Source organism: Panthera pardus, unplaced genomic scaffold (assembly GCF_024362965.1).
Source record: "Panthera pardus isolate Hobbes unplaced genomic scaffold, ASM2436296v1 HiC_scaffold_8, whole genome shotgun sequence".
In the NCBI taxonomy this organism is placed as follows: domain Eukaryota; kingdom Metazoa; phylum Chordata; class Mammalia; order Carnivora; family Felidae; genus Panthera; species Panthera pardus.
Window position 1 is genome coordinate 155,482,692 of NW_026527013.1, and position 27,534 is coordinate 155,510,225.

The following is a 27,534-nucleotide window of genomic DNA, read 5'->3' on the forward strand; positions in this document are numbered from 1 at the left end:
AACACCCCGTGCTCATCCCAAAAGGTGCCCTCCTCAATACCCATGACCCACCCTCCCCTCCCTCCCACCCCCCATCAACCCTCAGTTTGTTCTCAGTTTTTAAGAGTCTCTTATGCTTTGGCTCTCTCCCTCTCTAATCTATTTTTTTTTCTTCCCTTGCCCCATAGACTTCTGTTAAGTTTCTCAGGATCCACATAAGAGTGAAAACATATGGTATCTATCTTTCTCTGTATGACTTATTTCACTTAGCATAACACTCTCCAGTTCCATCCACATTGCTACAAAGGGCCATATTTCATTCTTTCTCATTGCCACGTAGTATTCCATTGTGTATATAAACCACAATTTCTTTATCCATTCATCAGTTGATGGACATTTAGGCTCTTTCCAGACGCCATCAAAGCAGCACCACAAGTCTATGGCTCTTTTCAAATGTAGGCAAATATTTGTCTTTCTTCTGTGACATTAGGCTTGCTCCTGAATCTTTCACTGGCACACACCAATGGCTTGACCTTTACATTTTATACCTTTATATTGTGTCGGTACCATTGTACAGAAGTGTCTCGTAGGCTTTACAACTCCTCAGAGGCCATTTACGTGTATCAGGCCACCCTGGTCTATTAGAGTCCTCCTCCATTTTTCCTGCAACCTCCATCCTTCCAGTCCAACGAGCCAGTATTGTTTTTGAGCACTGTGCCTGATGTCATCTATCCCTCTCAGGGGCACCACCAGTAGTCAGAAACTGTGTTCCTTATTTAGACTCTGAATCAGGGCCACTGCCCCAACCCTGGAGATTTTCCTGTTCACATGCTGTATGTGAACACTTGCTTTTATACTGAAACATTCATATAACTTGGTATTAAGAATTCTTAAGACTCCAAAGCAAGAGGAAACAGAAGCTTTATTCACAATCATAGCAGCATTCCTTACAATTGTCAAACAGTGGAAGTGACCCAAAAGCCTCTCCACAGATGAGGAAACAGATGAATGTGTAAACAAAAGGTGGTATATGCGTACAATGGAATTTTATTCAGACTTAAAAAACAATGAAATTCTGATCCATGCTGTCGTATAGATGACCCTTGAAAATATTGCTAAATGAAAGAAGGTGAATATAAAAGGGAAAATGTTGTATGATTCCGTCTATGTGAGGTACCTAGAATAGTCCAGTTCCTAGAGACAGAAAGTAGAATAGTGAGCAGCAGGGGTTGGGGAAGGAGGAAATGGGAGTTACTAATTAATGGGGGCCAAGTGTCAGCTTAGGATGCTAAAGTGTTCTGGAGATGGAGGGTGGTGACGTTCGCACAACAATGTGAGTGGACTTAATGCTACTGAATTGTACACTTAAGATGGTTAAAAATGGTACACTTGTGTTATATATTTTTTACCACAATAAAAAAGAAAAAATATCCAATAATTTTAAATGATGTTCATAGTGAATCATCAGACTATTGCCATTTCACTTCTGGTCCATGTTTCTCTTCACACTCTTCAGAGGTGACTGTCTTCAAGTGTTTCTACTGGGGTATATTTACAAACAATATAAAGGTATTTCTTGACTTGTCAGGTTGTTCTTCCTTATGTTAATAATTGCCTTGTCTAAAAATTCTACTGAGTACGTACACTAATTTTTTTTCTGCTTGTACACTCTTACCGATATCATGAGCCTCACAATAAACTATTCCTTGTGCTTTGTGCTCTGTAGGCCTTCTTACTTGGTGTGCTCCCACGTTTTGATGGGGCAGCCTTTCTACCATCCCTGTAAGAGAACTCGTACGTGGTAGGCTTTTTTTGATGTTTTTATTCCAGCATCATACTTCATTGTCACTTTGGTCAGATAAAAACACCTGCATGTCAGCCACTGGGGTACCTTGCCTGCAGTTCCCCGCAACTGATCTATGGGCAGTGCAGCCTCACCCAGGCCCCTTGACTCAATGGCAGTGAAGAAATAAAAGAACTAAAAGTGAAGAAACAAAGGCTTTCTCGGACAGAATTTGAAGGACTTTGTCATGAGTACACCTGCTTTGCAAGCAATGTTAAAACAGTTGTTGAAGGAGAAGGTAAATAATATAGTTGGTAAATTTATCCTATAGAAAGAAAGGAGGAACCTTAGAGAAGGAATAAAATAAAAAGTTTAATTTTTCTTGTACTTACCCGATCTCAGAGACAACAGTTGTCAGAATGACACAGCAGCGTGTTGGATGATTATAGCTTATGAGTAAGTGAAGTGTATAACAGCAATGTTTAGGAATATGTATGAGGAACTGAGTATATTGTGTTATAAGATCGTGCACTATCGGTGAAGTGGTATAGATAGTGTTATTTAAAGATGATTATAGCAAGGTCACAGGATATAAGTTTGGTATGCAAAGTAAATAGCTTTCCTGTGTACTTGTGAACTCATATACTAGCAATGAAAAACTAGATTTTGAAATTAAAAACACAATGCTTTTGAAATTAGCACCAACAAAAATAGTACATAACTAACAAAATTCATGGAAGATCTACATGAGGAAAACTACGGAATCTATAAAACTCTGATGAAAGAAAGAAAAGGATCTATATAAGCGCAGAAATACCCCATATGCATGCACAGGAAAGAAGTGTTATGAAGATATCAATCTTTGTCAACTTGATCTAGAGATTCAATTAAATCTCAGCTAAATCCCAGTAGGTATTATGTAGATAATGACAAAGTGATACTAATGTTTATATGGAAAGGGGAAAGGCCCAGAATAGCCAACACAATCCTGAAGAACAGAGTTGAAGCTATTGTCTCTACTCAACTTCAAGACTTATTATAAAGCTGTAATGATCAAGACAGTATGTTATTGGTGAAATAGTAGAGAAATGTATCAGTGGAAGAGAACAGAAAGCGCAGAAATAGACACACACAGATATCATCAACTGATGTGTAACAAAAAACAAAGGCAGTTCCATGAAGAAGGGATAGTCTTTTCAACAAAAGGTGCCGGAACAACTGGACATCTTCATGAAAAATAATTCTGGACACAGACCTTACAGCTTTCACAAAAATAAACTCAACTTTGCATGTCAAATGCAAAGCTACAAAACATCACAACCTAACAGAGGAGGAAACTAGGTGACCTTGTGTTTGATGACTATGTTTTAGATACAACACCAAAAGCATGATTTAGGAAACAGAAGTTGAAAACATGAACTTCTGCTCTGGGAAAGACTGTTAAGAGAATGAAAAGAAAAGCCACCATTTGGGAGAACATACTTGCAAAGCACATATGAAAAATTGCTCATGTATCCAAAATATACAAAGAACTCCTAAAAGTCAACAATAAGAACACACAACTCAATTAAAAAATGGACAAAAGATCTGAACAGACCCTTCACTAAAGAACATATGCAGGTGATAAATAAACACATAAAAAATGATCAACATCCTCTGTCATCAGGAAATTGCAAATTAAAAAAGTAATGAAATACCACCCCGCACCCAGTAGAATGACTAAAATTCCAAAATACCGAACGTTGGAGAGGATGTGGAGCTACCAGAACTCTCATTCATTGCTGGTGGGAATGCAAAATGGTACAGTCACTTTGAAAGACAATTGGGCAAATTCTTGCAAAGCTAAATTATACTCTTACCATACAAACCAGCAATTATCTTCCTTAGTATATGCACAAATGAATTGAAAGCATATGTCTACACGTAATTTTGAACCTGAATGTTTACTGTATTCATAATTGCCCCACATTGGAAGAAAACAAGACTTCTGTTACGGATGGAATTGTGTCTGTCAACATTCTTATGTTGAAGTTCTACCCTCCCAGTACATTGGAATGTGAAAGTGCTGCTATAATTTGATTGGGAATGGGTCTTTGCAGATATAATTATAGAAGATGAAGTCAGAGTGGAGTAGGGTGGGTCCCTAATCCTAATGACTGTTGTCCTTACAAGTGGGACACCCAGTGTGAAGAGACACACATAGGGAGAATGACTTGAGAACATGAAATATAAGCCAGATATCTGGTTTATATTATATTCCATATTCCAGAAATGGAAATAAGAGGTATCCCAATAGTAAAATAATCCTTAAAAGTATAAAAATGGGTATCATGAACAGCTTTATGTCAATAAACTTGACAACTTAGATGAATTAAGCAATTCACCTGAAAAACTCAAACTGAAGTTGAAGTTTTGAGTAGTCCTATAGCTACGAAAGACGTTTCACCTATAAATACTTTCTCACAAAGAGAACTCCTGGCCTAGATGTCCTCACTGGTGGATTTTCCCACACATTTTAGGAGGAAATAATACATTTTCCCCCATAAAATAAAGGGGGCAGGAGAGCATATTTTCCAACTCATTTTATGATAACCAAAATTGCCATCATGCAAACCATGACAAGGACCTAACATCAAAGAAAACTATAGGCCAATATCTGTCATTAACAGGCCAAAATGTTGAATAAAAAGCTAATCGTTATAATCCAATAATTTAAAAATGATGGCTATCAAACCTCAGACTACTCATCTAATCTTTCCCAATTTCTCTCCAGCACTGAGGCAATCATTGTTGGGGTTTCTTTAACTACAGATTATTTTATATCTATTCTAGAGTATATGACACCATACAGTATGCTTTTTTTGATGTCTGACATTTTCACTCATTGTAGTTTACTTGAATTAATCCATTTGGTGTCTATCAGCAGTTTTTTTTACTTTTTGTTGCCGAATAGCAGTTCCTCATAACAATATATCATTCTCTGTTGATGGATATTTATTTTCTGTCACGATTAGTTATAATGAATGAAGGCACTGTGAACATTATAACAGAGGTATTTGTGAGGACATACATTTTGATTTATTTTAGGGAACTACCTACAGATAGAATTGCTGAATCATACGGAGATATATATTTAAGTTTATAAGAAACTACTTTTTCCAAAGCAGTTTTAATATTTTATATGACTTCCTACTTCTCCATTTCTGCTCTTCCAATGTATAGTTGAAAATACTGGAAAGGTATCTAGAGGAAATCAACCATGCCTTAAATTAAGAAAGCTGGTTCTTTTGTATATATAAACCACATCTTCTTTATCCATTCGTCAGCTGATGGACATTTAGGCTCTTTCCATAATTTGACTATTGTTGAAAGTGCTGCTGTAAACATTGGGGTACCGGTGCCCCTGTGCGTCAGCACTCCTGTATCCTTTGGGTAGATCCCTAGCAGTGCTATTACTGGGTCATAGGGCAGTTTTATTTTTAATTTTTTGAGGAACCTCCACACTGTTTTCCAGAGCGGCTGCACCAGTTTGCATTCCCACCAGCTGTGCAAGAGGGTTCCCGTTTCTCCACATCCTCGCCAGCATCTGTAGTCTCCTGATTTGTTCATTTTAGCCAATACTACTTGGCAATGAGAAAGAATGAAATCTGGCCATTTGCAGCAATGTGGATGCAACTGGAGGGTATTATGCTACGTGAAATAAGTCAGGCAGAGAAAGACAGATACCATATGTGTTCACTCATAAGTGGATCCTGAGAAGCTTAACAGAAGACCATTGGGGAGGGGAAGGGGGGAAAAGTTACAGAGAGGGAGGGAGGCAAACCATAGGAGACTCTTAAGGACTGAGAACAAACTAAGGGTTGATGAGGGGTGGGGAGGGAGGGGAAAGTGGGTGATGGGCATTGAGGAGGGCACCTGTTGGGATGAGCACTGGGTGTTGTATGGAAACCAATTTGACACTAAATTATATTAAAAATAATAAAATAAAATAAAATAAAATAAAATAAAATAAAATAAAATAAAATGATGATTAAAAGAAAAAGAAAAAAGAGAAAGCTGGTTCTTCAGTAAAGGTTCTGAGACAGAGTCCATTCTCCTCAGATTTCCTCATTTGACAGCAACCTTCCTTCACTTTTGTCCAAGAGTCATAACAAGCCCCAACACAGCCACTCAGAGGCTAACAGGCAGATGCTGGGACCAAGGTGTTGTGGGCAGCTATCAGCACACTTGCCATGGGGATGAGGCCCTCAAGCTTGGGTCTTTACTTCACAGTATGATCAGTGACTCCTGTTATGTTAGTATCATTCTAGGATCTGCATGGGAAATACTACACTGAAATAGAAATGCCCTGACCACAGGCTCTCAGGAGAGGCCTGATACAATCTCATTTAAGAAACAAAATAAAGAAATGGCGCTTGGGTGGCTCATTCAGTTAAGTCTCCAACTCTTGATTTCAGCTCAGGTCCTGATCTCACAGTTCATGAGATCAAGCCCTGTATTGGGCTCTGTGCTGACATCATGGAGCCTGCATGGGATTCTCTCTTTGCCTCTCTCTCTCTGCCCCTTCCTGGCTCAAAATAAGTGAGTAGACTTTAAAAAAAAAGAAACAAATGAGCAATAAGGAAAATAAAGGAGAGAGAAAGGCAAACCAAGAGACCGACTCTTAACTACAGAGAACATTCTGATGGTTACCAGAGGGGAGGCGGGGGTGGGTGGGTGACATAGCTGATGGGGATTTAGGAGGGTACTTGTGATGACCAACAGGTATGGTATGGAAGTGTTGAATCACTGTAGTGTACACCTGAAACTAATATTACAATGTATGTTAACTAACAGGAATTTAAATAAAAACTTAAAAAGAAGACATTATAAATTAATGCAACTTTTTGAGAGTGATTTGATAACAGCTCATAATTTAATGCAATTAAAAAGTTGTATTTGTACGACTCTTCAGACATGAAAATATTTTTTAATATAATTTATTGACAAATTGGTTTCCATAGAACACCCAGTGCTCATCCCCAAAAGTGCCCTCCTCAATGCCCATCACCCACTTTCCCCTCTTCCCCAGCCCTCATTAATGCTCAGTTTGTTCTCAGTATCCAAGAGTCTCTTATGGTTTGCCTCCCATTCTCTCTGTAACTTTTTTTTCCCCTTCCCCTCCCCCATGGTCTTCTATTAAGTTTCTCAGACATGAGAATATTTAGTGCAGCAGCAATACACACATGAAAAATTGGAGAAAATGCAATGTTCATCAGCACATTCATTAAACAATGATCAGTATTTCATAAGTGAGTATTAGATAAGCAGTAACTTAAAATGTGATTGACAAATTATTTTATTTGAGAGAGAGAGAGAGTGAGAGAGAGCATGTAAGCAGGAGAATGGGGCAGAGGGAGAGAGAAAGAGAAATTTAAGGAGGCTCCATGGTCAGCTCTGAGCCCAATGCAGGGCTAAATCCCACGACACGGGGTACATGACCTGAGCGGAATCAAGAGTCGGTCGGTCAACTGAATGAGCCATCCAGGAGCCCCACATATCATCAACAATATGGGGAAATTTAATATACACCCAAGCATGCATGCATGTGCGCATGCGCGCGCGCGCGCACACACACGCACACACACACACACACACATCAAGAAAAAGGTAGCAGGAGTGTATATTTATTTACATATAATTTACTAAAAAGAATATATATATATATATATATATATATATATATATATATATACATACACTCTTGTAAACACACAGAAAACTTCTGTATGAATATGCTGGAAATTATAATAATAATAATTTATAATATTTAGCTCTAGGAGATGGATCAGGAGAATCAAGCAGATGGGGAGAGAGATATTTATGCTTTACCCTATATGCTTCCATTTGAGTTTTAAATAATACCTGTGCTAATTTCATGAAAGATGGCAGTTTTTTTCAACGTTAAAAGTAAATGTTTTAAGTGTGATTTTGCTTTTACTCTGCATCCCAGCCATTCTCACTTTTATGCAGTATTTTGTTGTTGTTGTTGTTGTTGTTGTTGTTGTTGTTGTTGTTAATTCTGAATAGTATTTCTTCAAGTTTGACCCCTCAGTTCAAGCAGCACAGGGAGGTGACCTGAGAGCATTTGAAGGTCTAGAAGGGAAATGTATGGCTGAACACCCAGAGTTGGGTGCATGTTGGAGGGACTGGAATGGGCTGTGGCATTATCAGAAGGTGACATTGGAGTAGGTGGCAGGTCCTCTCTATTTGTCTTGCCAGGTTCCCATAACTGTGGACAGAGGGTATGTGGTTTAGAGTGTGCAGAGATCATCGGGAAAGCCGTGCTTCCTGAAACCTTGGAGATGAAGAAGAAGAAGATTGAGTGGCCCCTAAGTTTCTGAGTCTGTCCTGGAGTCATCAGCTTGGGGGCAGCGCAGGCTCTGTAGGGCTAAATGGAGTCAGGGAGAAGCAGAGAGCAGATGAGGGGGCTGAGTGTTCACAGCTTGGTAGTGGTGATAACTAAGGGTCTGGGAGGATGGCAGCCTGAAAGTTGAGAAATTCCTGAGTAGGAGTGTTTAAGTTTTCCCAATGCAGAGAACTTTACCGGGGTCTAAAACTTGATTATCCTCAGGAGGGAAGAGTGAAAGTTTCTTCAGCTTTTCCTTGACTACATCCCTAGTGTGTCTCTGAACCTGTGCAAATGATTCTCCAGTGTATAACTATCCTTGGGGATGGATAAGATAGAAAGGAAGGAGGCAGAGAGAATGAGGGGGAGGGAGATAGCTAGATTCCTCTCAGCACTACTTCTGGACTTTTTCCTGAGCTCCTGGGTGTGGACAGTGTTCTTCACCATGAGTGGAGACAGCAGGAGCTGCCCTTGTCTCCTAAGCATGGCTGTTTACTAGCCGTGGGAGCCTGCATGATGCCTGAAGTGCAATAGAACTTTCCAGTCCAGTCCGTTCCCTACAGGTGAGTGTCTTCCAGGTATGCCCCTTGGTGAAGGAGAGAGTTACCAGAGCATTAGCAGGGGGAGGGTCTAGGTTTGGCTGCCAGGTACAATAAGGACACCAAGAGCCTGAAGAATGGATTAAGGTAGCTGCAGGTTAGATGGCCCTCCATAGCAGAGAGCAGCTTCACGGTGCCCAGGGCTGGCGATGAGCACACTCTCTGTCATCACCTCCGTTCCTGTTCTCTCATATCTCTTCATCTCTTCCTTTTATCTGCTTGCCTTCTTGTGGGGATCTCTGGGAAGAGAGATTGCAGGTTGGCTGGGCAATGCTTTAGAGAAAAGTGAATGGAGGGAAAGGTAGAAAGGTTGGGTACTCTTTGTTTATTCATTGGTTTGTTCTTTAGCCTGTTAATTGATAAAGTCACTTAAAAATATTTATAGAACACATACTTTGTCAGACTCTGTTCTTGTCACAGGTGATAATACAAGAAAGCTAAAGAACTTGCTTCAAGTTACTTACTTCTAATGTGGGATTTTGAGGATGATAAACTAATAAACAATTAAATACATAATATGGTTTGAGCTACTGATGAGAGCCAATAGAATAAAAATACAGCCTAACAAGGTTAGAGAGTGAAACTGTGCAGGTAGTGTTTTGAAGGGGATGTGTGGGAAAGTGCTGTGGAGAGGAGATATTTGAGCAAAGACCTGCATGTGGTGAGGGAAGAAGTCCAGACCTCCTGAAGAACTCAGTATGATTTATATTGACGTCTTCTAACATTTTCTTACCCTAGGGCTCTAGAGAAAATAGAAGGTCATAGATAAGCTTATGCACTCTTTAAGTTTTCCAAGTTGCTCTATGGGACTGAGACCATTGCAGTTCGGTTAGAGCGATAGGCTGCCCATTTCGAGGTTTTGTCTCTGTCTGGAACTAGACATTTGAGACCGGGGAATATGGAGGATTTTGCCTCTATATCACCACTGTTTTCTTGTCTTCTGGTCCCAGGGTGGAGACTGCAGTACAGACAGGACTTCCTTCTGGCACCCGCCTCCCCATTGTCATCTACAGAACAGAGGAATAAAAGATCTCAGAGTTAGAGGTCACTAACAGGGAACTGGAGAGGCCCTTCCTGCCTGGAGGATATACATTCACGGATATGAGAAATGGTGGATGCCTTTCATCCTGAGAATAAGGAGGGAGAAGTTGATAATCCACACCACGGAGCCAGCTTCCAGGAGTCAGGAAAAGACTCAATATTTTGTCTCAAAACAGTTCTTATGACAATGTCCTAGATAGGTCCCACTTGGTAACAACACTGCAGAGTTCTTAGTATAATTGAGGCAGAAACTTAAAATGAATATAATGCAAATGGAACCTATGTTAAAGGATACAAACAAAAGAAGTAATCATGTCTTTGTGTGATTGGCTAAGGTTGGGATTCTTTGAACTGTTGAAATGTAGCAGGAGTTTGCAGGGCATGGATACAAGAGGCAGAGAAGACACTTTTGGGCACTGGAGATGAAGTGTTGGTGGCATGAATGAGCATTTTGTGACCAGGGAAGTGAATAGAATGGCAGGTCAGGGCAGGGTTGGAGGCAGGATGGCTGGTGAACTGGGAGACGGGTACATACTGGGTGAGTGGGTTTTCATGCCTCAGGTGTGGTGTTGGTGGCTACTGCTCATCTTCTTGGGCATTTACGTTTACCTTCATAAGTTACACATATCCTTCATGAAACATTTAATATCAACCTTGCATAATAAAATAGTAGCCTTATGTTGTGAAGTCTAGGAGTAGGATATATTTCCTCAAACTGGAATTGCCTTGAATCTTCCTGTGGTCAGAAACTTGTTTTCTCTCTTTTGCTCTTTAGATTCCACAAGGAACAAGAGCTCAGAACTAAATGTTGGGGAATCACTCTAGTGCCACTGAATTTTATCTCCTTGGCTTCCCTGGCTCCCGAGAACTACATCATATTCTCTTTGCTATCTTCTTCTTCTTCTACTCAGTGACATTAATGGGAAACACGGTCATCATTGTGATTGTCTGTGTGGACAGACGTCTGCAGTCCCCCATGTATTTCTTCCTTGGTCATCTCTCTGCCTTGGAGATCTTGGTTACCACTAATATCGTGCCCATGATGCTTTGGGGGCTGCTGCTCCCTGGGATGCAGACAATATCTCTGGCTGCATGTGTCACCCAGCTCTTCCTGTACCTTTCTTTGGGGACCACAGAGTTTGCATTACTGGGAGCGATGGCTGTGGACCGTTACGTGGCTGTCTGTAACCCTCTGAGGTACGACATCATTATGAACAGCCGCACCTGCATCTGGGTGGTCATTATGTCATGGGTATTTGGGTTCCTTTCTGAAATCTGGCCAATTTATGCCACATTTCAGCTTACCTTCTGCAAATCAAATGTGGTGAACAATTTCTTCTGTGACCGAGGGCAATTGCTCAATCTATCCTGCAATAATACCCTTTTCATAGAGTTTATCCTATTCTTAATGGCCGTTTTTATTCTTTTTGGTTCTCTTATCCCTACAATCATCTCCTACACCTACATCATCTCCACCATCATCAAGATCCCCTCTGTCTCTGGCCGGAGGAAAGCCTTCTCTACTTGTGCCTCCCACTTCACTTATGTCGTGATCGGCTATGGCACCTGCTTGTTCCTCTATGTGAAACCCAAGCAAACGCAGGCAGCTGAGTACAACAGGGTAGCGTCACTGATGGTTTTAGTGGTGACCCCTTTTCTAAACCCATTTATCTTCACCCTCCGGAATGAAAAATTCATAGAGGTCTTTCGAGATGTCATGAAACGCTGCTCTCAACTCCTCAAGGGTTAGCTGGTTCCTAAGTACAAACATGAACTCATCATCATGGACCTGAGCAGTCTCATAGCACTAATTCAAATCTGAAATGATCATTTTCATCATCAAATAGTTTGTCATCTGCAAGGGAATTCTACAAAATTCTTCAAGGGAATTTTAAGACACTGATAGTCCACCAACTTATATTCGGATTTTTCCTTATTGGAGATCACATTATTATTGTCTAATTGAATATAGACATTTGTATATTCTGCTGTAGTTATAATACATCTTACAATATACATTTTCAAAGTGTAAATGTACAAAATATATGTAATATTTTTAAGGACACTCAGCTCTGGGAGCCCCTGGGTCATTCAGTCGGTAAGCGACTAACTTCATCTCAGGTCATGATCTTGCGGTTCATGAATTGAGCACGATCATAATGGTATTGTTAATAAAGTTGTTTCCCACTGGGGGTGTGACTTAGCAATTCTGCAATTGCTGTACACTTATACTACAGGTGAACAAAAGAGGATAACAACTGGTGGGAGCCAGTTTCTTATGTGGATAAGTATGTTCCAGAGAAGCAAGAGGAGAAGGCCAGAATCAGCCATGTGGCACTGGATTCAAATTGGTGCATTAGTGTGCATGCATATTAGAAGATTATATGTATGTAGGTGGGTTGATTAATATATGATATAAATAAATGATGTGGAAAGTGACTCTTCTTTTTCATAACTATTTTGGCTATTCTCTTGTCATTCTCTTTCCATATAAATTTTGAAGTCGGTTTGTAGATATCTACAAAATGCTTGCTGGGCTATTGATTGGGACTGTGTTCAACCTACAGTTAGATTATTAAAACGCTGAGATCTAGGACTCCTTGCGTTTGTATATGATTGTAAATTTTCTGCCTGACCATGGGGGTGAGTAGGGGTTCTTTGACGGTAAGAGGTCAATCCCTGTTCTTTCCTCCCTCTCGCGTACTTGTTCTCTATGTCTCTTTTCTTTTTTTTTTAATACGAAATATTGTCAAATTGGTTTCCATACAACACCCAGTGCTCATCCCAAAAGGTGCCCTCCTTAATACCCATGACCCACCCTCCCCTCCCTCCCACCCCCCATCAACCCTCAGTTTGTTCTCAGTTTTTAAGAGTCTCTTATGCTTTGGCTCTCTCCCTCTCTAATCTATTTTTTTTTCTTCCCTTGCCCCATAGACTTCTGTTAAGTTTCTCAGGATCCACGTAAGAGTGAAAACATATGGTATCTATCTTTCTCTGTATGACTTATTTCACTTAGCATAACACTCTCCAGTTCCATCCACGTTGCTACAAAAGGCCATATTTCATTCTTTCTCATTGCCATGTAGTATTCCATTGTGTATATAAACCACAATTTCTTTATCCGTTCGTCAGTTGATGGACATTTAGGCTCTTTCCAGATCCCATCGAAGCAGCAACACAAGTGTATGGCTCTTTTCAAATGTAGGCAAATATTTGTCTTTCTTCTGTGACCTTAGGCTTGCTCCTGAATCTTTCACTGGCACACACCAATGGCTTGACCTTTACATTTTATACCTTTATATTGTGTCGGTACCATTGTACAGAAGTGTGTCGTAGGCTTTACAACTCCTCAGAGGCCATTTACGTGTATCAGGCCACCCTAGTCTATTAGAGTCCTCCTCCATTTTTCCTGCAACCGCCATCCTTCCAGTCCAACGAGCCAGTATTGTTTTTGAGCACTGTGCCTGATGTCATCTGTCCCTCTCAGGGGCACCACCAGTAGTCAGAAACTGTGTTCCTTATTTAGACTCTGAATCAGGGCCGCTGCCCCAACCCTGGAGATTTTCCTGTTCACATGCTGTATGTGAACACTTGCTTTTATACCAAAACATTCATGTAACTTGGTATTAAGAATTCTTAAGACTCCAAAGCAAGAGGACACAGAAGCTTTATTCACAATCATAGCAGCATTCCTTACAATTGTCAAACAGTGGAAGTGACCCAAAAGCCTCTCCACAGATGAGGAAACAGATGAATGTGTAAACAAAAGGTGGTATATGCGTACAATGGAATTTTATTCAGACTTAAAAAACAATGAAATTCTGATCCATGCTGTCGTATAGATGACCCTTGAAAATATTGCTAAATGAAAGAAGGTGAATATAAAAGGGAAAATGTTGTATGATTCCGTCTATGTGAGGTACCTAGAATAGTCCAGTTCCTAGAGACAGAAAGTAGAATAGTGAGCAGCAGGGGTTGGGGAAGGAGGAAATGGGAGTTACTAATTAATGGGGGCCAAGTGTCAGCTTAGGATGCTAAAGTGTTCTGGAGATGGAGGGTGGTGACGGTCACACAACAATGTGAGTGGACTTAATGCTACTGAATTGTACACTTAAGATGGTTAAAAATGGCAAAATTGTGTTATGTATTTTTTATCACAATAAAAAAGAAAAAAATATCCAGTAATTCTAAATGATGTTCATAGTGAATCATCAGACTATTGCCATTTCACTTCTGGTCCATGGTTCTCTTCACACTCTTCAGAGGTGACTGTCTTCAAGTGTTTCTACTGGGGTATATTTACAAACAATATAAAGGTATTTCTTGACTTGTCAGGTTGTTCTTCCTTATGTTAATAATTGCCTTGTCTAAAAATTCTACTAAGTACGTACACTAATTTTTTTTCTGCTTGTACACTCTTACCGATATCATGAGCTTCACAATAAACTATTCCTTGTGCTTTGTGCTCTGTAGGCCTTCTTACTTGGTGTGCTCCCACGTTTTGATGGGGCAGCCTTTCTACCATCCCTGTAAGAGAACTCGTACGTGGTAGGCTTTTTTTGATGTTTTTATTCCAGCATCATACTTCATTGTCACTTTGGTCAGATAAAAACACCTGCATGTCAGCCACTGGGGTACCTTGCCTGCAGTTCCCCGCAACTGATCTATGGGCAGTGCAGCCTCACCCAGGCCCCTTGACTCAATGGCAGTGAAGAAATAAAAGAACTAAAAGTGAAGAAACAAAGGCTTTCTCGGACAGAATTTGAAGGAATTTGTCATGAGTACACCTGCTTTGCAAGCAATGTTAAAACAGTTGTTGAAGGAGAAGGAAAATAATATAGTTGGTAAATTTATCCTATAGAAAGAAAGGAGGAACCTTAGAGAAGGAATAAAATAAAAAGTTTAATTTTTCTTGTACTTACCCGATCTCAGAGACAACAGTTGTCAGAATGACACAGCAGCGTGTTGGATGATTATAGCTTATGAATAAGTGAAGTGTATAACAGCAATGTTTAGGAATATTTATGAGGAACTGAGTATATTGTGTTATAAGATACGTGCACTATCAGTGAAGTGGTATAGATAGTGTTATTTAAAGATGATTATAGCAAGGTCACAGGATATAAGTTTGGTATGCAAAGTAAATAGCTTTCCTGTGTACTTGTGAACTCATATACTAGCAATGAAAAACTAGATTTTGAAATTAAAAACACAATGCTTTTGAAATTAGCACCAAAAAAAAAGGTACAAATCTAACAAAATTCATGAAGATCTACATGAGGAAAACTACGGAATCTATAAAACTCTGATGAAAGGAATAAAAGGATCTATATAAGCGCAGAAATACCCCATATGCATGCACAGGAAAGAAGTGTTATGAAGATATCAATCTTTGTCAACTTGATCTAGAGATTCAATTAAATCTCAGCTAAATCCCAGTAGGTATTATGTAGATAATGACAAAGTGATACTAATGTTTATATGGAAAGGGGAAAGGCCCAGAATAGCCAACACAATCCTGAAGAACAGAGTTGAAGCTATTGTCTCTACTCAACTTCAAGACTTATTATAAAGCTGTAATGATCAAGACAGTATGTTATTGGTGAAATAGTAGAGAAATGTATCAGTGGAAGAGAACAGAAAGCGCAGAAATAGACACACACAGATATCATCAACTGATGTGTAACAAAAAACAAAGGCAGTTCCATGAAGAAGGGATAGTCTTTTCAACAAAAGGTGCCGGAACAACTGGACATCTTCATGAAAAATAATTCTGGACACAGACCTTACAGCTTTCACAAAAATAAACTCAACTTTGCATGTCAAATGCAAAGCTACAAAACATCACAACCTAACAGAGGAGGAAACTAGGTGACCTTGTGTTTGATGACTATGTTTTAGATACAACACCAAAAGCATGATTTAGGAAACAGAAGTTGAAAACATGAACTTCTGCTCTGGGAAAGACTGTTAAGAGAATGAAAAGAAAAGCCACCGTTTGGGAGAACATACTTGCAAAGCACATATGAAAAATTGCTCATGTATCCAAAATATACAAAGAACTCCTAAAAGTCAACAATAAGAACACACAACTCAATTAAAAAATGGACAAAAGATCTGAACAGACCCTTCACTAAAGAACATATGCAGGTGATAAATAAACACATAAAAAATGATCAACATCCTCTGTCATCAGGAAATTGCAAATTAAAAAAGTAATGAAATACCACCCCGCACCCAGTAGAATGACTAAAATTCCAAAATACCGAACGTTGGAGAGGATGTGGAGCTACCAGAACTCTCATTCATTGCTGGTGGGAATGCAAAATGGTAGTCACTTTGAAAGACAATTGGGCAAATTCTTGCAAAGCTAAATTATACTCTTACCATACAAACCAGCAATTATCTTCCTTAGTATATGCACAAATGAATTGAAAGCTTATGTCTACACGTAATTTTGAACCTGAATGTTTACTGTATTCATAATTGCCCCACATTGGAAGAAAACAAGACTTCTGTTACGGATGGAATTGTGTCTGTCAACATTCTTATGTTGAAGTTCTACCCTCCCAGTACATTGGAATGTGAAAGTGCTGCTATAATTTGATTGGGAATGGGTCTTTGCAGATATAATTATAGAAGATGAAGTCATAGTGGAGTAGGGTGGGTCCCTAATCCTAATGACTGTTGTCCTTACAAGTGGGACACCCTGTGTGAAGAGACACACATAGGGAGAATGACTTGAGAACATGAAATATAAGCCAGATATCTGGTTTATATTATATTCCATATTCCAGAAATGGAAATAAGAGGTATCCCAATAGTAAAATAATCCTTAAAAGTATAAAAATGGGTATCATGAACAGCTTTATGTCAATAAACTTGACAACTTAGATGAATTAAGCAATTCACCTGAAAAACTCAAACTGAAGTTGAAGTTTTGAGTAGTCCTATAGCTACGAAAGACGTTTCACCTATAAATACTTTCTCACAAAGAGAACTCCTGGCCTAGATGTCCTCACTGGTGGATTTTCCCACACATTTTAGGAGGAAATAATACATTTTCCCCCATAAAATAAAGGGGGCAGGAGAGCATATTTTCCAACTCATTTTATGATAACCAAAATTGCCATCATGCAAACCATGACAAGGACCTAACATCAAAGAAAACTATAGGCCAATATCTGTCATTAACAGGCCAAAATGTTGAATAAAAAGCTAATCGTTATAATCCAATAATTTAAAAATGATGGCTATCAAACCTCAGACTACTCATCTAATCTTTCCCAATTTCTCTTCAGCACTGAGGCAATCATTGTTGGGGTTTCTTTAACTACAGATTATTTTATATCTATTCTAGAGTATATGACACCATACAGTATGCTTGTTTTGATGTCTGACCTTTTCACTCATTGTAGTTTACTTGAATTAATCCATTTGGTGTCTATCAGCAGTTTTTTTACTTTTTGTTGCCAAATAGCAGTTCTCATAACAATATATCATTCTCTGTTGATGGATATTTATTTTCTGTCACGATTAGTTATAATGAATGAAGGCACTGTGAACATTATAACAGAGGTATTTGTGAGGACATACATTTTGATTTATTTTAGGGAACTACCTACAGATAGAATTGCTGAATCATACAGAGATATATATTTAAGTTTATAAGAAACTACTTTTTCCAAAGCAGTTTTAATATTTTATATGACTTCCTACTTCTCCATTTCTGCTCTTCCAGTCTATAGTTGAAAATACTAGAAAGGTATCTAGAGGAAATCAACCATGCCTTAAATTAAGAAAGCTGGTTCTTTTGTATATATAAACCACATCTTCTTTATCCATTCGTCAGCTGATGGACATTTAGGCTCTTTCCATAATTTGACTATTGTTGAAAGTGCTGCTGTAAACATTGGGGTACTGGTGCCCCTGTGCGTCAGCACTCCTGTATCCTTTGGGTAGATCCCTAGCAGTGCTATTACTGGGTCATAGGGCAGTTTTATTTTTAATTTTTTGAGGAACCTCCACACTGTTTTCCAGAGCGGCTGCACCAGTTTGCATTCCCACCAGCTGTGCAAGAGGGTTCCCGTTTCTCCACATCCTCGCCAGCATCTGTAGTCTCCTGATTTGTTCATTTTAGCCAATACTACTTGGCAATGAGAAAGAATGAAATCTGGCCATTTGCAGCAACGTGGATGCAACTGGAGGGTATTATGCTACGTGAAATAAGTCAGGCAGAGAAAGACAGATACCATATGTGTTCACTCATAAGTGGATCCTGAGAAGCTTAACAGAAGACCATGGGGGAGGGGAAGGGGGGGAAAGTTACAGAGAGGGAGGGAGGCAAACCATAGGAGACTCTTAAGGACTGAGAACAAACTAAGGGTTGATGAGGGGTGGGGAGGGAGGGGAAAGTGGGTGATGGGCATTGAGGAGGGCACCTGTTGGGATGAGCACTGGGTGTTGTATGGAAACCAATTTGACACTAAATTATATTAAAAATAGAAAATAAAATAAAATAAAATAAAATGATGATTAAAAGAAAAAGAAAAAAGAGAAAGCTGGTTCTTCAGTAAAGGTTCTGAGACAGAGTCCATTCTCCTCAGATTTCCTCATTTGACAGCAACCTTCCTTCACTTTTGTCCAAGAGTCATAACAAGCCCCAACACAGCCACTCAGAGGCTAACAGGCAGATGCTGGGACCAAGGTGTTGTGGGCAGCTATCAGCACACTTGCCATGGGGATGAGGCCCTCAAGCTTGGGTCTTTACTTCACAGTATGATCAGTGACTCCTGTTATGTTAGTATCATTCTAGGATCTGCATGGGAAATACTACACTGAAATAGAAATGCCCTGACCACAGGCTCTCAGGAGAGGCCTGATACAATCTCATTTAAGAAACAAAATAAAGAAATGGCGCTTGGGTGGCTCATTCAGTTAAGTCTCCAACTCTTGATTTCAGCTCAGGTCCTGATCTCACAGTTCATGAGATCAAGCCCTGTATTGGGCTCTGTGCTGACATCATGGAGCCTGCATGGGATTCTCTCTTTGCCTCTCTCTCTCTGCCCCTTCCTGGCTCAAAATAAGTGAGTAGACTTTAAAAAAAAGAAACAAATGAGCAATAAGGAAAATAAAGGAGAGAGAAAGGCAAACCAAGAGACCGACTCTTAACTACAGAGAACATTCTGATGGTTACCAGAGGGGAGGCGGGGGTGGGTGGGTGACATAGCTGATGGGGATTTAGGAGGGTACTTGTGATGACCAACAGGTATGGTATGGAAGTGTTGAATCACTGTAGTGTACACCTGAAACTAATATTACAATGTATGTTAACTAACAGGAATTTAAATAAAAACTTAAAAAGAAGACATTATAAATTAATGCAACTTTTTGAGAGTGATTTGATAACAGCTCATAATTTAATGCAATTAAAAAGTTGTATTTGTACGACTCTTCAGACATGAAAATATTTTTTAATATAATTTATTGACAAATTGGTTTCCATAGAACACCCAGTGCTCATCCCCAAAAGTGCCCTCCTCAATGCCCATCACCCACTTTCCCCTCTTCCCCAGCCCTCATTAATGCTCAGTTTGTTCTCAGTATCCAAGAGTCTCTTATGGTTTGCCTCCCATTCTCTCTGTAACTTTTTTTTCCCCTTCCCCTCCCCCATGGTCTTCTATTAAGTTTCTCAGACATGAGAATATTTAGTGCAGCAGCAATACACACATGAAAAATTGGAGAAAATGCAATGTTCATCAGCACATTCATTAAACAATGATCAGTATTTCATAAGTGAGTATTAGATAAGCAGTAACTTAAAATGTGATTGACAAATTATTTTATTTGAGAGAGAGAGAGAGTGAGAGAGAGCATGTAAGCAGGAGAATGGGGCAGAGGGAGAGAGAAAGAGAAATTTAAGGAGGCTCCATGGTCAGCTCTGAGCCCAATGCAGGGCTAAATCCCACGACACGGGGTACATGACCTGAGCGGAATCAAGAGTCGGTCGGTCAACTGAATGAGCCATCCAGGAGCCCCACATATCATCAACAATATGGGGAAATTTAATATACACCCAAGCATGCATGCATGTGCGCATGCGCGCGCGCGCGCACACACACGCACACACACACACACACACACATCAAGAAAAAGGTAGCAGGAGTGTATATTTATTTACATATAATTTACTAAAAAGAATATATATATATATATATATATATATATATATATATATATACATACACTCTTGTAAACACACAGAAAACTTCTGTATGAATATGCTGGAAATTATAATAATAATAATTTATAATATTTAGCTCTAGGAGATGGATCAGGAGAATCAAGCAGATGGGGAGAGAGATATTTATGCTTTACCCTATATGCTTCCATTTGAGTTTTAAATAATACCTGTGCTAATTTCATGAAAGATGGCAGTTTTTTTCAACGTTAAAAGTAAATGTTTTAAGTGTGATTTTGCTTTTACTCTGCATCCCAGCCATTCTCACTTTTATGCAGTATTTTGTTGTTGTTGTTGTTGTTGTTGTTGTTGTTGTTGTTGTTAATTCTGAATAGTATTTCTTCAAGTTTGACCCCTCAGTTCAAGCAGCACAGGGAGGTGACCTGAGAGCATTTGAAGGTCTAGAAGGGAAATGTATGGCTGAACACCCAGAGTTGGGTGCATGTTGGAGGGACTGGAATGGGCTGTGGCATTATCAGAAGGTGACATTGGAGTAGGTGGCAGGTCCTCTCTATTTGTCTTGCCAGGTTCCCATAACTGTGGACAGAGGGTATGTGGTTTAGAGTGTGCAGAGATCATCGGGAAAGCCGTGCTTCCTGAAACCTTGGAGATGAAGAAGAAGAAGATTGAGTGGCCCCTAAGTTTCTGAGTCTGTCCTGGAGTCATCAGCTTGGGGGCAGCGCAGGCTCTGTAGGGCTAAATGGAGTCAGGGAGAAGCAGAGAGCAGATGAGGGGGCTGAGTGTTCACAGCTTGGTAGTGGTGATAACTAAGGGTCTGGGAGGATGGCAGCCTGAAAGTTGAGAAATTCCTGAGTAGGAGTGTTTAAGTTTTCCCAATGCAGAGAACTTTACCGGGGTCTAAAACTTGATTATCCTCAGGAGGGAAGAGTGAAAGTTTCTTCAGCTTTTCCTTGACTACATCCCTAGTGTGTCTCTGAACCTGTGCAAATGATTCTCCAGTGTATAACTATCCTTGGGGATGGATAAGATAGAAAGGAAGGAGGCAGAGAGAATGAGGGGGAGGGAGATAGCTAGATTCCTCTCAGCACTACTTCTGGACTTTTTCCTGAGCTCCTGGGTGTGGACAGTGTTCTTCACCATGAGTGGAGACAGCAGGAGCTGCCCTTGTCTCCTAAGCATGGCTGTTTACTAGCCGTGGGAGCCTGCATGATGCCTGAAGTGCAATAGAACTTTCCAGTCCAGTCCGTTCCCTACAGGTGAGTGTCTTCCAGGTATGCCCCTTGGTGAAGGAGAGAGTTACCAGAGCATTAGCAGGGGGAGGGTCTAGGTTTGGCTGCCAGGTACAATAAGGACACCAAGAGCCTGAAGAATGGATTAAGGTAGCTGCAGGTTAGATGGCCCTCCATAGCAGAGAGCAGCTTCACGGTGCCCAGGGCTGGCGATGAGCACACTCTCTGTCATCACCTCCGTTCCTGTTCTCTCATATCTCTTCATCTCTTCCTTTTATCTGCTTGCCTTCTTGTGGGGATCTCTGGGAAGAGAGATTGCAGGTTGGCTGGGCAATGCTTTAGAGAAAAGTGAATGGAGGGAAAGGTAGAAAGGTTGGGTACTCTTTGTTTATTCATTGGTTTGTTCTTTAGCCTGTTAATTGATAAAGTCACTTAAAAATATTTATAGAACACATACTTTGTCAGACTCTGTTCTTGTCACAGGTGATAATACAAGAAAGCTAAAGAACTTGCTTCAAGTTACTTACTTCTAATGTGGGATTTTGAGGATGATAAACTAATAAACAATTAAACACATAATATGGTTTGAGCTACTGATGAGAGCCAATAGAATAAAAATACAGCCTAACAAGGTTAGAGAGTGAAACTGTGCAGGTAGTGTTTTGAAGGGGATGTGTGGGAAAGTGCTGTGGAGAGGAGATATTTGAGCAAAGACCTGCATGTGGTGAGGGAAGAAGTCCAGACCTCCTGAAGAACTCAGTATAATTTATATTGACGTCTTCTAACATTTTCTTACCCTAGGGCTCTAGAGAAAATAGAAGGTCATAGATAAGCTTATGCACTCTTTGAGTTTTCCAAGTTGCTCTATGGGACTGAGACCATTGTAGTTCGGTTAGAGCGATAGGCTGCCCATTTCGAGGTTTTGTCTCTGTCTGGAACTAGACATTTGAGACCGGGGAATATGGAGGATTTTGCCTCTATATCACCACTGTTTTCTTGTCTTCTGGTCCCAGGGTGGAGACTGCAGTACAGACAGGACTTCCTTCTGGCACCCGCCTCCCCATTGTCATCTACAGAACAGAGGAATAAAAGATCTCAGAGTTAGAGGTCACTAACAGGGAACTGGAGAGGCCCTTCCTGCCTGGAGGATATATATTCACAGATATGAGAAATGGTGGATGCCTTTCATCCTGAGAATAAGGAGGGAGAAGTTGATAATCCACACCACGGAGCCAGCTTCCAGGAGTCAGGAAAAGACTCAATATTTTGTCTCAAAACAGTTCTTATGACAATGTCCTAGATAGGTCCCACTTGGTAACAACACTGCAGAGTTCTTAGTATAATTGAGGCAGAAACTTAAAATGAATATAATGCAAATGGAACCTATGTTAAAGGATACAAACAAAAGAAGTAATCATGTCTTTGTGTGATTGGCTAAGGTTGGGATTCTTTGAACTGTTGAAATGTAGCAGGAGTTTGCAGGGCATGGATACAAGAGGCAGAGAAGACACTTTTGGGCACTGGAGATGAAGTGTTGGTGGCATGAATGAGCACTTTGTGACCAGGGAAGTGAATAGAATGGCAGGTCAGGGCAGGGTTGGAGGCAGGATGGCTGGTGAACTGGGAGACGGGTACATACTGGGTGAGTGGGTTTTCATGCCTCAGGTGTGGTGTTGGTGGCTACTGCTCATCTTCTTGGGCATTTACGTTTACCTTCATAAGTTACACATATCCTTCATGAAACATTTAATATCAACCTTGTATAATAAAATAGTAGCCTTATGTTGTGAAGTCTAGGAGTAGGATATATTTATTTCCTCAAACTGGAATTGCCTTGAATCTTCCTGTGGTCAGAAACTTGTTTTCTCTCTTTTGCTCTTTAGATTTCACAAGGAACAAGAGCTCAGAACTAAATGTTGGGGAATCACTCTAGTGCCACTGAATTTTATCTCCTTGGCTTCCCTGGCTCCCGAGAACTACATCATATTCTCTTTGCTATCTTCTTCTTCTTCTACTCAGTGACATTAATGGGAAACACGGTCATCATTGTGATTGTCTGTGTGGACAGACGTCTGCAGTCCCCCATGTATTTCTTCCTTGGTCATCTCTCTGCCTTGGAGATCTTGGTTACAACTATTATCGTACCCGTGATGCTTTGGGGGCTGCTGCTCCCTGGGATGCAGACAATATCTCTGGCTGCATGTGTCATCCAGCTCTTCCTGTACCTTGCTGTGGGGACCACAGAGTTTGCATTACTGGGAGCGATGGCTGTGGACCGTTACGTGGCTGTCTGTAACCCTCTGAGGTACGACATCATTATGAACAGCCGCACCTGCATCTGGGTGGTCATTATGTCATGGGTATTTGGGTTCCTTTTTCAAATCTGGCCAGTTTATGCCACATTTCAGCTTACCTTCTGCAAATCAAATGTGGTGAACAATTTCTTCTGTGACCGAGGGCAATTGCTCAAACTGTCCTGCAACAATACCCTTTTTATAGAGTTCATCCTGTTCTTAATGGCTGTTTTTGTTCTTTTTGGTTCTCTTATCCCTACAATCATCTCGTACAGCTATATCATCTCCACAATCCTCAAGATCCCCTCAGCCTCTGGCCGGAGGAAAGCCTTCTCTACATGTGCCTCTCACTTCACATGTGTCGTGATTGGGTACGGCAGTTGCTTGTTCCTCTATGTGAAACCCAAGCAAACTCAAGCAGCTGATTACAATAGGGTGGTGTCCTTGATGGTTTCAGTAGTTACTCCTTTCCTCAATCCCTTCATCTTCACCCTCCGAAATGACAAAGTCATAGAAGCCCTTCGGGATGGAGCAAAGCACTGGTGTCAACTATTCAGGAATTAGTCTTGTCTTAATTATTATGGATTTTATAATGCTCTGAAAAAACATACTCCTCTTTGATCTGCATCATAACCATCATCAAATATTCTGTGTACGACAATAGCCTTTTATGTTATGGCCATGGTTTTTAACATGGTTGTTTGTTTTTAAAAATTCACTTTATTTTAAACATATATCTATACATGTATACATATGTGTGTATATATATATATATATATATATAGTTATAGATATACATATACATACTGTTCTCAAAATATGATACATTTCACAATAAAAGTTAAAAATTAAATGTAAAAATAATACATATATGTGTGATATTTGTATTTCTGAACAGGAAAAGCTAGGAAAAATATTCCCCAACTGCAGAATGGAATGACTACTCATTTCTAGGTTACTGACTCATCTCTTCATATAAAATGTCCTGTGGTTTAGGTTCTCTGGCCATGTAAGCTCCCTAGTCCTTCCCTGACTCAAACATATTCTCTCTCTCTCAACAGATACAAGAAGACTATTCTTTCACTTCTATAAATGTGACATTTCTAATTTCAATGATAGATATGAAGACCTAAGACACTGCCCTCAATCACCTGGGGATCTTGTTGAAAATGCACATTATAATTCAGAGGTCTGGACTAAGGCTGGAGAGTCTACATTTCTAATCAGCTTCAGCTGATGTTGATGCTGTTGGGGGTGAGGGTGAGGGACGAATTACCTCTGCCCTTGGTTTCCTGTTCCAAAGTCTGTTGCCTTAGTACTTCTCTGCATATTTTCTTGGCTGGCATAATTCCACAATTCTGGACACCATTACAATCCCAGGAATGGTTGTTTTTTAAAAGACACATCTCTAATTGGTGGGCTTCCTCAGGGTGTGGGAGGAAGAGCTAGATAAGGTGGTATTCTCTCACCTGAAAGCACCCACATCATGGTGCCTGCTGCCCAAAGGATGTGGGACAACAACAGAGCTGCTGTGACAAGGGAGAGCTGGCCCCGCGGGGTCCCTGGGCTCTGGAGGAGTGTAGAGAGGGCAGAGGAAGAGGCAGCCTCTGGCCCCTCTCACATTCCTCCGTCCTTTCAAGGTTCATGTTACCTGGCCCCTGATTCCTATCCCCTTCAATTGTTCATCCTCTCTTGCCCACTTTCTTTCCTGATTCTTCTCTGTAGCTCTCTTTCTGTGGCTCCAGTTCCCCATTTCACTTCTGCATTCCTCGTTGCCTTTCCCCCTCATGGACCAAGCTTAGCGTGCTATCATCCAGCTTCCCACAAGGCAGCCCTTGCGCCTCTGTGCCAGCACACCAACCTCACTCACTCTTCCCCTAGTCAGCCCCTCTTTGGTTCCAATCAGTGATTCCCTTTCTGATGTCATAAGCACACATTTTATCCACTATGGCATTTTTGTAATAACAAAATATTGATAACCAAATGGATATCAGTAGGTGACTGGTTAAATAAATTGTTTCACTCATACAATGAAATACTATGCAGCCATAAAAAGAATAAAAAACCTCTTTCTGCAATGATTAGAAATGATTCCCAGGCTGTATTGTTAAGTGAGAAAAGCAAAGCACATGGAACTTAGTATTCACTTTTGGGTAAGAAAGAAGTAGAAATAATATTCATATAATATTATTCATATTTGCTTGTGGACCACATTGTAAGAAATTAAGAAGTAATTACTTGTAGATCTATGGACAGATAGAATGGGAAAGGAATGAGACTTTTCACTGTTTGACTTCTAATATTCTCTCTGTTTTTTTTTGTAACCATGTGTAGGTATTGCCTATAAAAATAAAATAATAAATTTCATTTATGTACTTTAAGGGATGTAGTAATTCAATCTTACCTTTTTATTTATTCAAATATTTATTTATTTTTCTCTTATTCAGGAGCACCTGCTTATTTATATGAATACATTTCTCTAACTGGAAGATATTTGGTAAGTGGAGCTTCTGTTAAATTAAAATATTTTGGAAAATATTCCTGGAGCATAACATAGTAGCCAGGAGCTCAAGGAGAATATCAAGAGAAGGAGGCCTGTGTAGACGTGACTATATGCTTTCTTGAACTTGGGGTCTCGGTTAGTGTGTCTGATAGGGAAGAAATATCACTCTCAGCAGAAGAGAAGAGCCTGTTCCATTCTAAAGAATCTTGCTCTGTCACACAGTACTTACTTATTTGTATACTAGGTAATTAGAACCAGAGAGGACTATCCATCTAGAGCTCCATACTCCAAAGCAGTATAGCACTGAAGTTAAATACTCGAGAAGCCCAGTGCCTAAACTCCCTATCCCCAACTTTTCAGGCAATAATTTTCTGCTATGCTGAATACTTCTCTCTACTTCCCAAAATGGATCGCAGAAATGCTTGATGTATATGTATAATGTGAACAATAATAATGATATTAACAACCAATACTTCATATTATGCACGTCAGGAACAATTTTCACATCTAGCCCTAGGGATTCCCTGTTGATTTCACCAAAAAGGGACCTACTTGGCATCCAAGTCCATGCATGGACAGCCCAGAAATTGTGGGGAGTTACTCCCAATTGGATGTAATATGACCAGTGAAAGTAGACACCAGTAGATAATTTTTCCCCTTTTCCCCTCTGAGGGATAGTTATGAAACAGAGTTTATACATATACTAAGGTGTGAGTGGTACCAAAGATCACACAATTAGTTGCACTTAGGGGCAGGAAGCTTGGTAAAGCATCCTTTTATTGGTTTTACAGTGTTCCATGGTTCATATCTTTTGTCATTCATGCCTGCTCTCATGGACTGTCTTCCCCAATGAATAGCCAATAAGTCCTTGGCCTCCTGAGGAACCCAAGCTAAGAAATACTGCTTAAGTCTCACTCTTTAATTTTTACTACTAAACAACTCATTTAAATCATATAAGAACTCCCTAGGGTAACTACTATTATTACTCAAGGAACTCTGGCACAGAGACAATAAGTGACTTACCCAAAGTCACATTGTTAGTATGCAAAGGCCTAGGATCCAAACCTAGGCAGTCTGGCTGCGGTTTATTCCCTTAACCACTATGCTAGATAGCCTACAGTGCTACATCATGAAATGCTAATTGTTTATCTTTATCTGAGCTACTTGTTATTTATTCTTATATCAGTCAGGATAGTCTAGGTTATGTTGTGGTAAAAGTAGTCTCAAGATCCTTGTATCCCACAACAACAAATGCTTGTTTTTGTTCCCATTATTTGTCTCCTATGGGTCAGTTGCTCCTCTGCTCCCTATCATCTTTATTTTAGTTAAGGCTAATGAGGCAGTCTCTAACTGGGACTTGGCTGGTCTTGAGATAGTGGGAAAAGAGTATGGCAAATCATGGTCAGATTCACCAAAGTAAGGGACCAGGCCAAACTTGCTGTCAGTGTTAATGCCTAATTTCAACCTAGAATATAAAATTATATATATATATATATACATATACATATATATATATG

At 40.0% G+C, this 27,534-nt stretch overlaps 3 protein-coding genes across 3 annotated transcripts in view; all 3 read left to right on the plus strand.

Annotated features, from left to right (window-relative positions):
• Positions 1 to 26,898, plus strand: part of LOC109269133 (serine protease 58-like) — a 94,612-nt gene extending 67,714 nt beyond the window's left edge. Inside the window, exons 6-7 of the transcript XR_008420393.1 lie at positions 25,962 to 26,011; positions 26,809 to 26,898. The gene's annotated coding sequence lies outside the window, so the exon portion shown is untranslated. The remainder of the gene's footprint in view (positions 1 to 25,961; positions 26,012 to 26,808) is intronic.
• Positions 10,585 to 11,540, plus strand: LOC109268871 (olfactory receptor 9A4-like). The gene has a single exon (XM_019452529.2). The coding sequence runs from the start codon at positions 10,596 to 10,598 to the stop codon at positions 11,538 to 11,540; it is 945 nt and encodes a 314-aa protein (XP_019308074.2). The 5' UTR covers positions 10,585 to 10,595.
• LOC109269131 (olfactory receptor 9A4) lies at positions 23,123 to 24,078 on the plus strand. The gene has a single exon (XM_019452993.2). It carries the CDS (start codon positions 23,134 to 23,136, stop codon positions 24,076 to 24,078), a length of 945 nt encoding a protein of 314 aa, XP_019308538.2. The 5' UTR covers positions 23,123 to 23,133.
• Positions 26,899 to 27,534: the final 636 nt, after the last annotated feature.

Bases quoted from the DNA above. Each gene is read 5' to 3' on its own strand.
- LOC109268871 (XM_019452529.2), top strand. From the start codon at position 10,596: ATGTTGGGGAATCACTCTAGTGCCACTGAATTTTATCTCCTTGGCTTC.
- LOC109269131 (XM_019452993.2), top strand. From the start codon at position 23,134: ATGTTGGGGAATCACTCTAGTGCCACTGAATTTTATCTCCTTGGCTTC.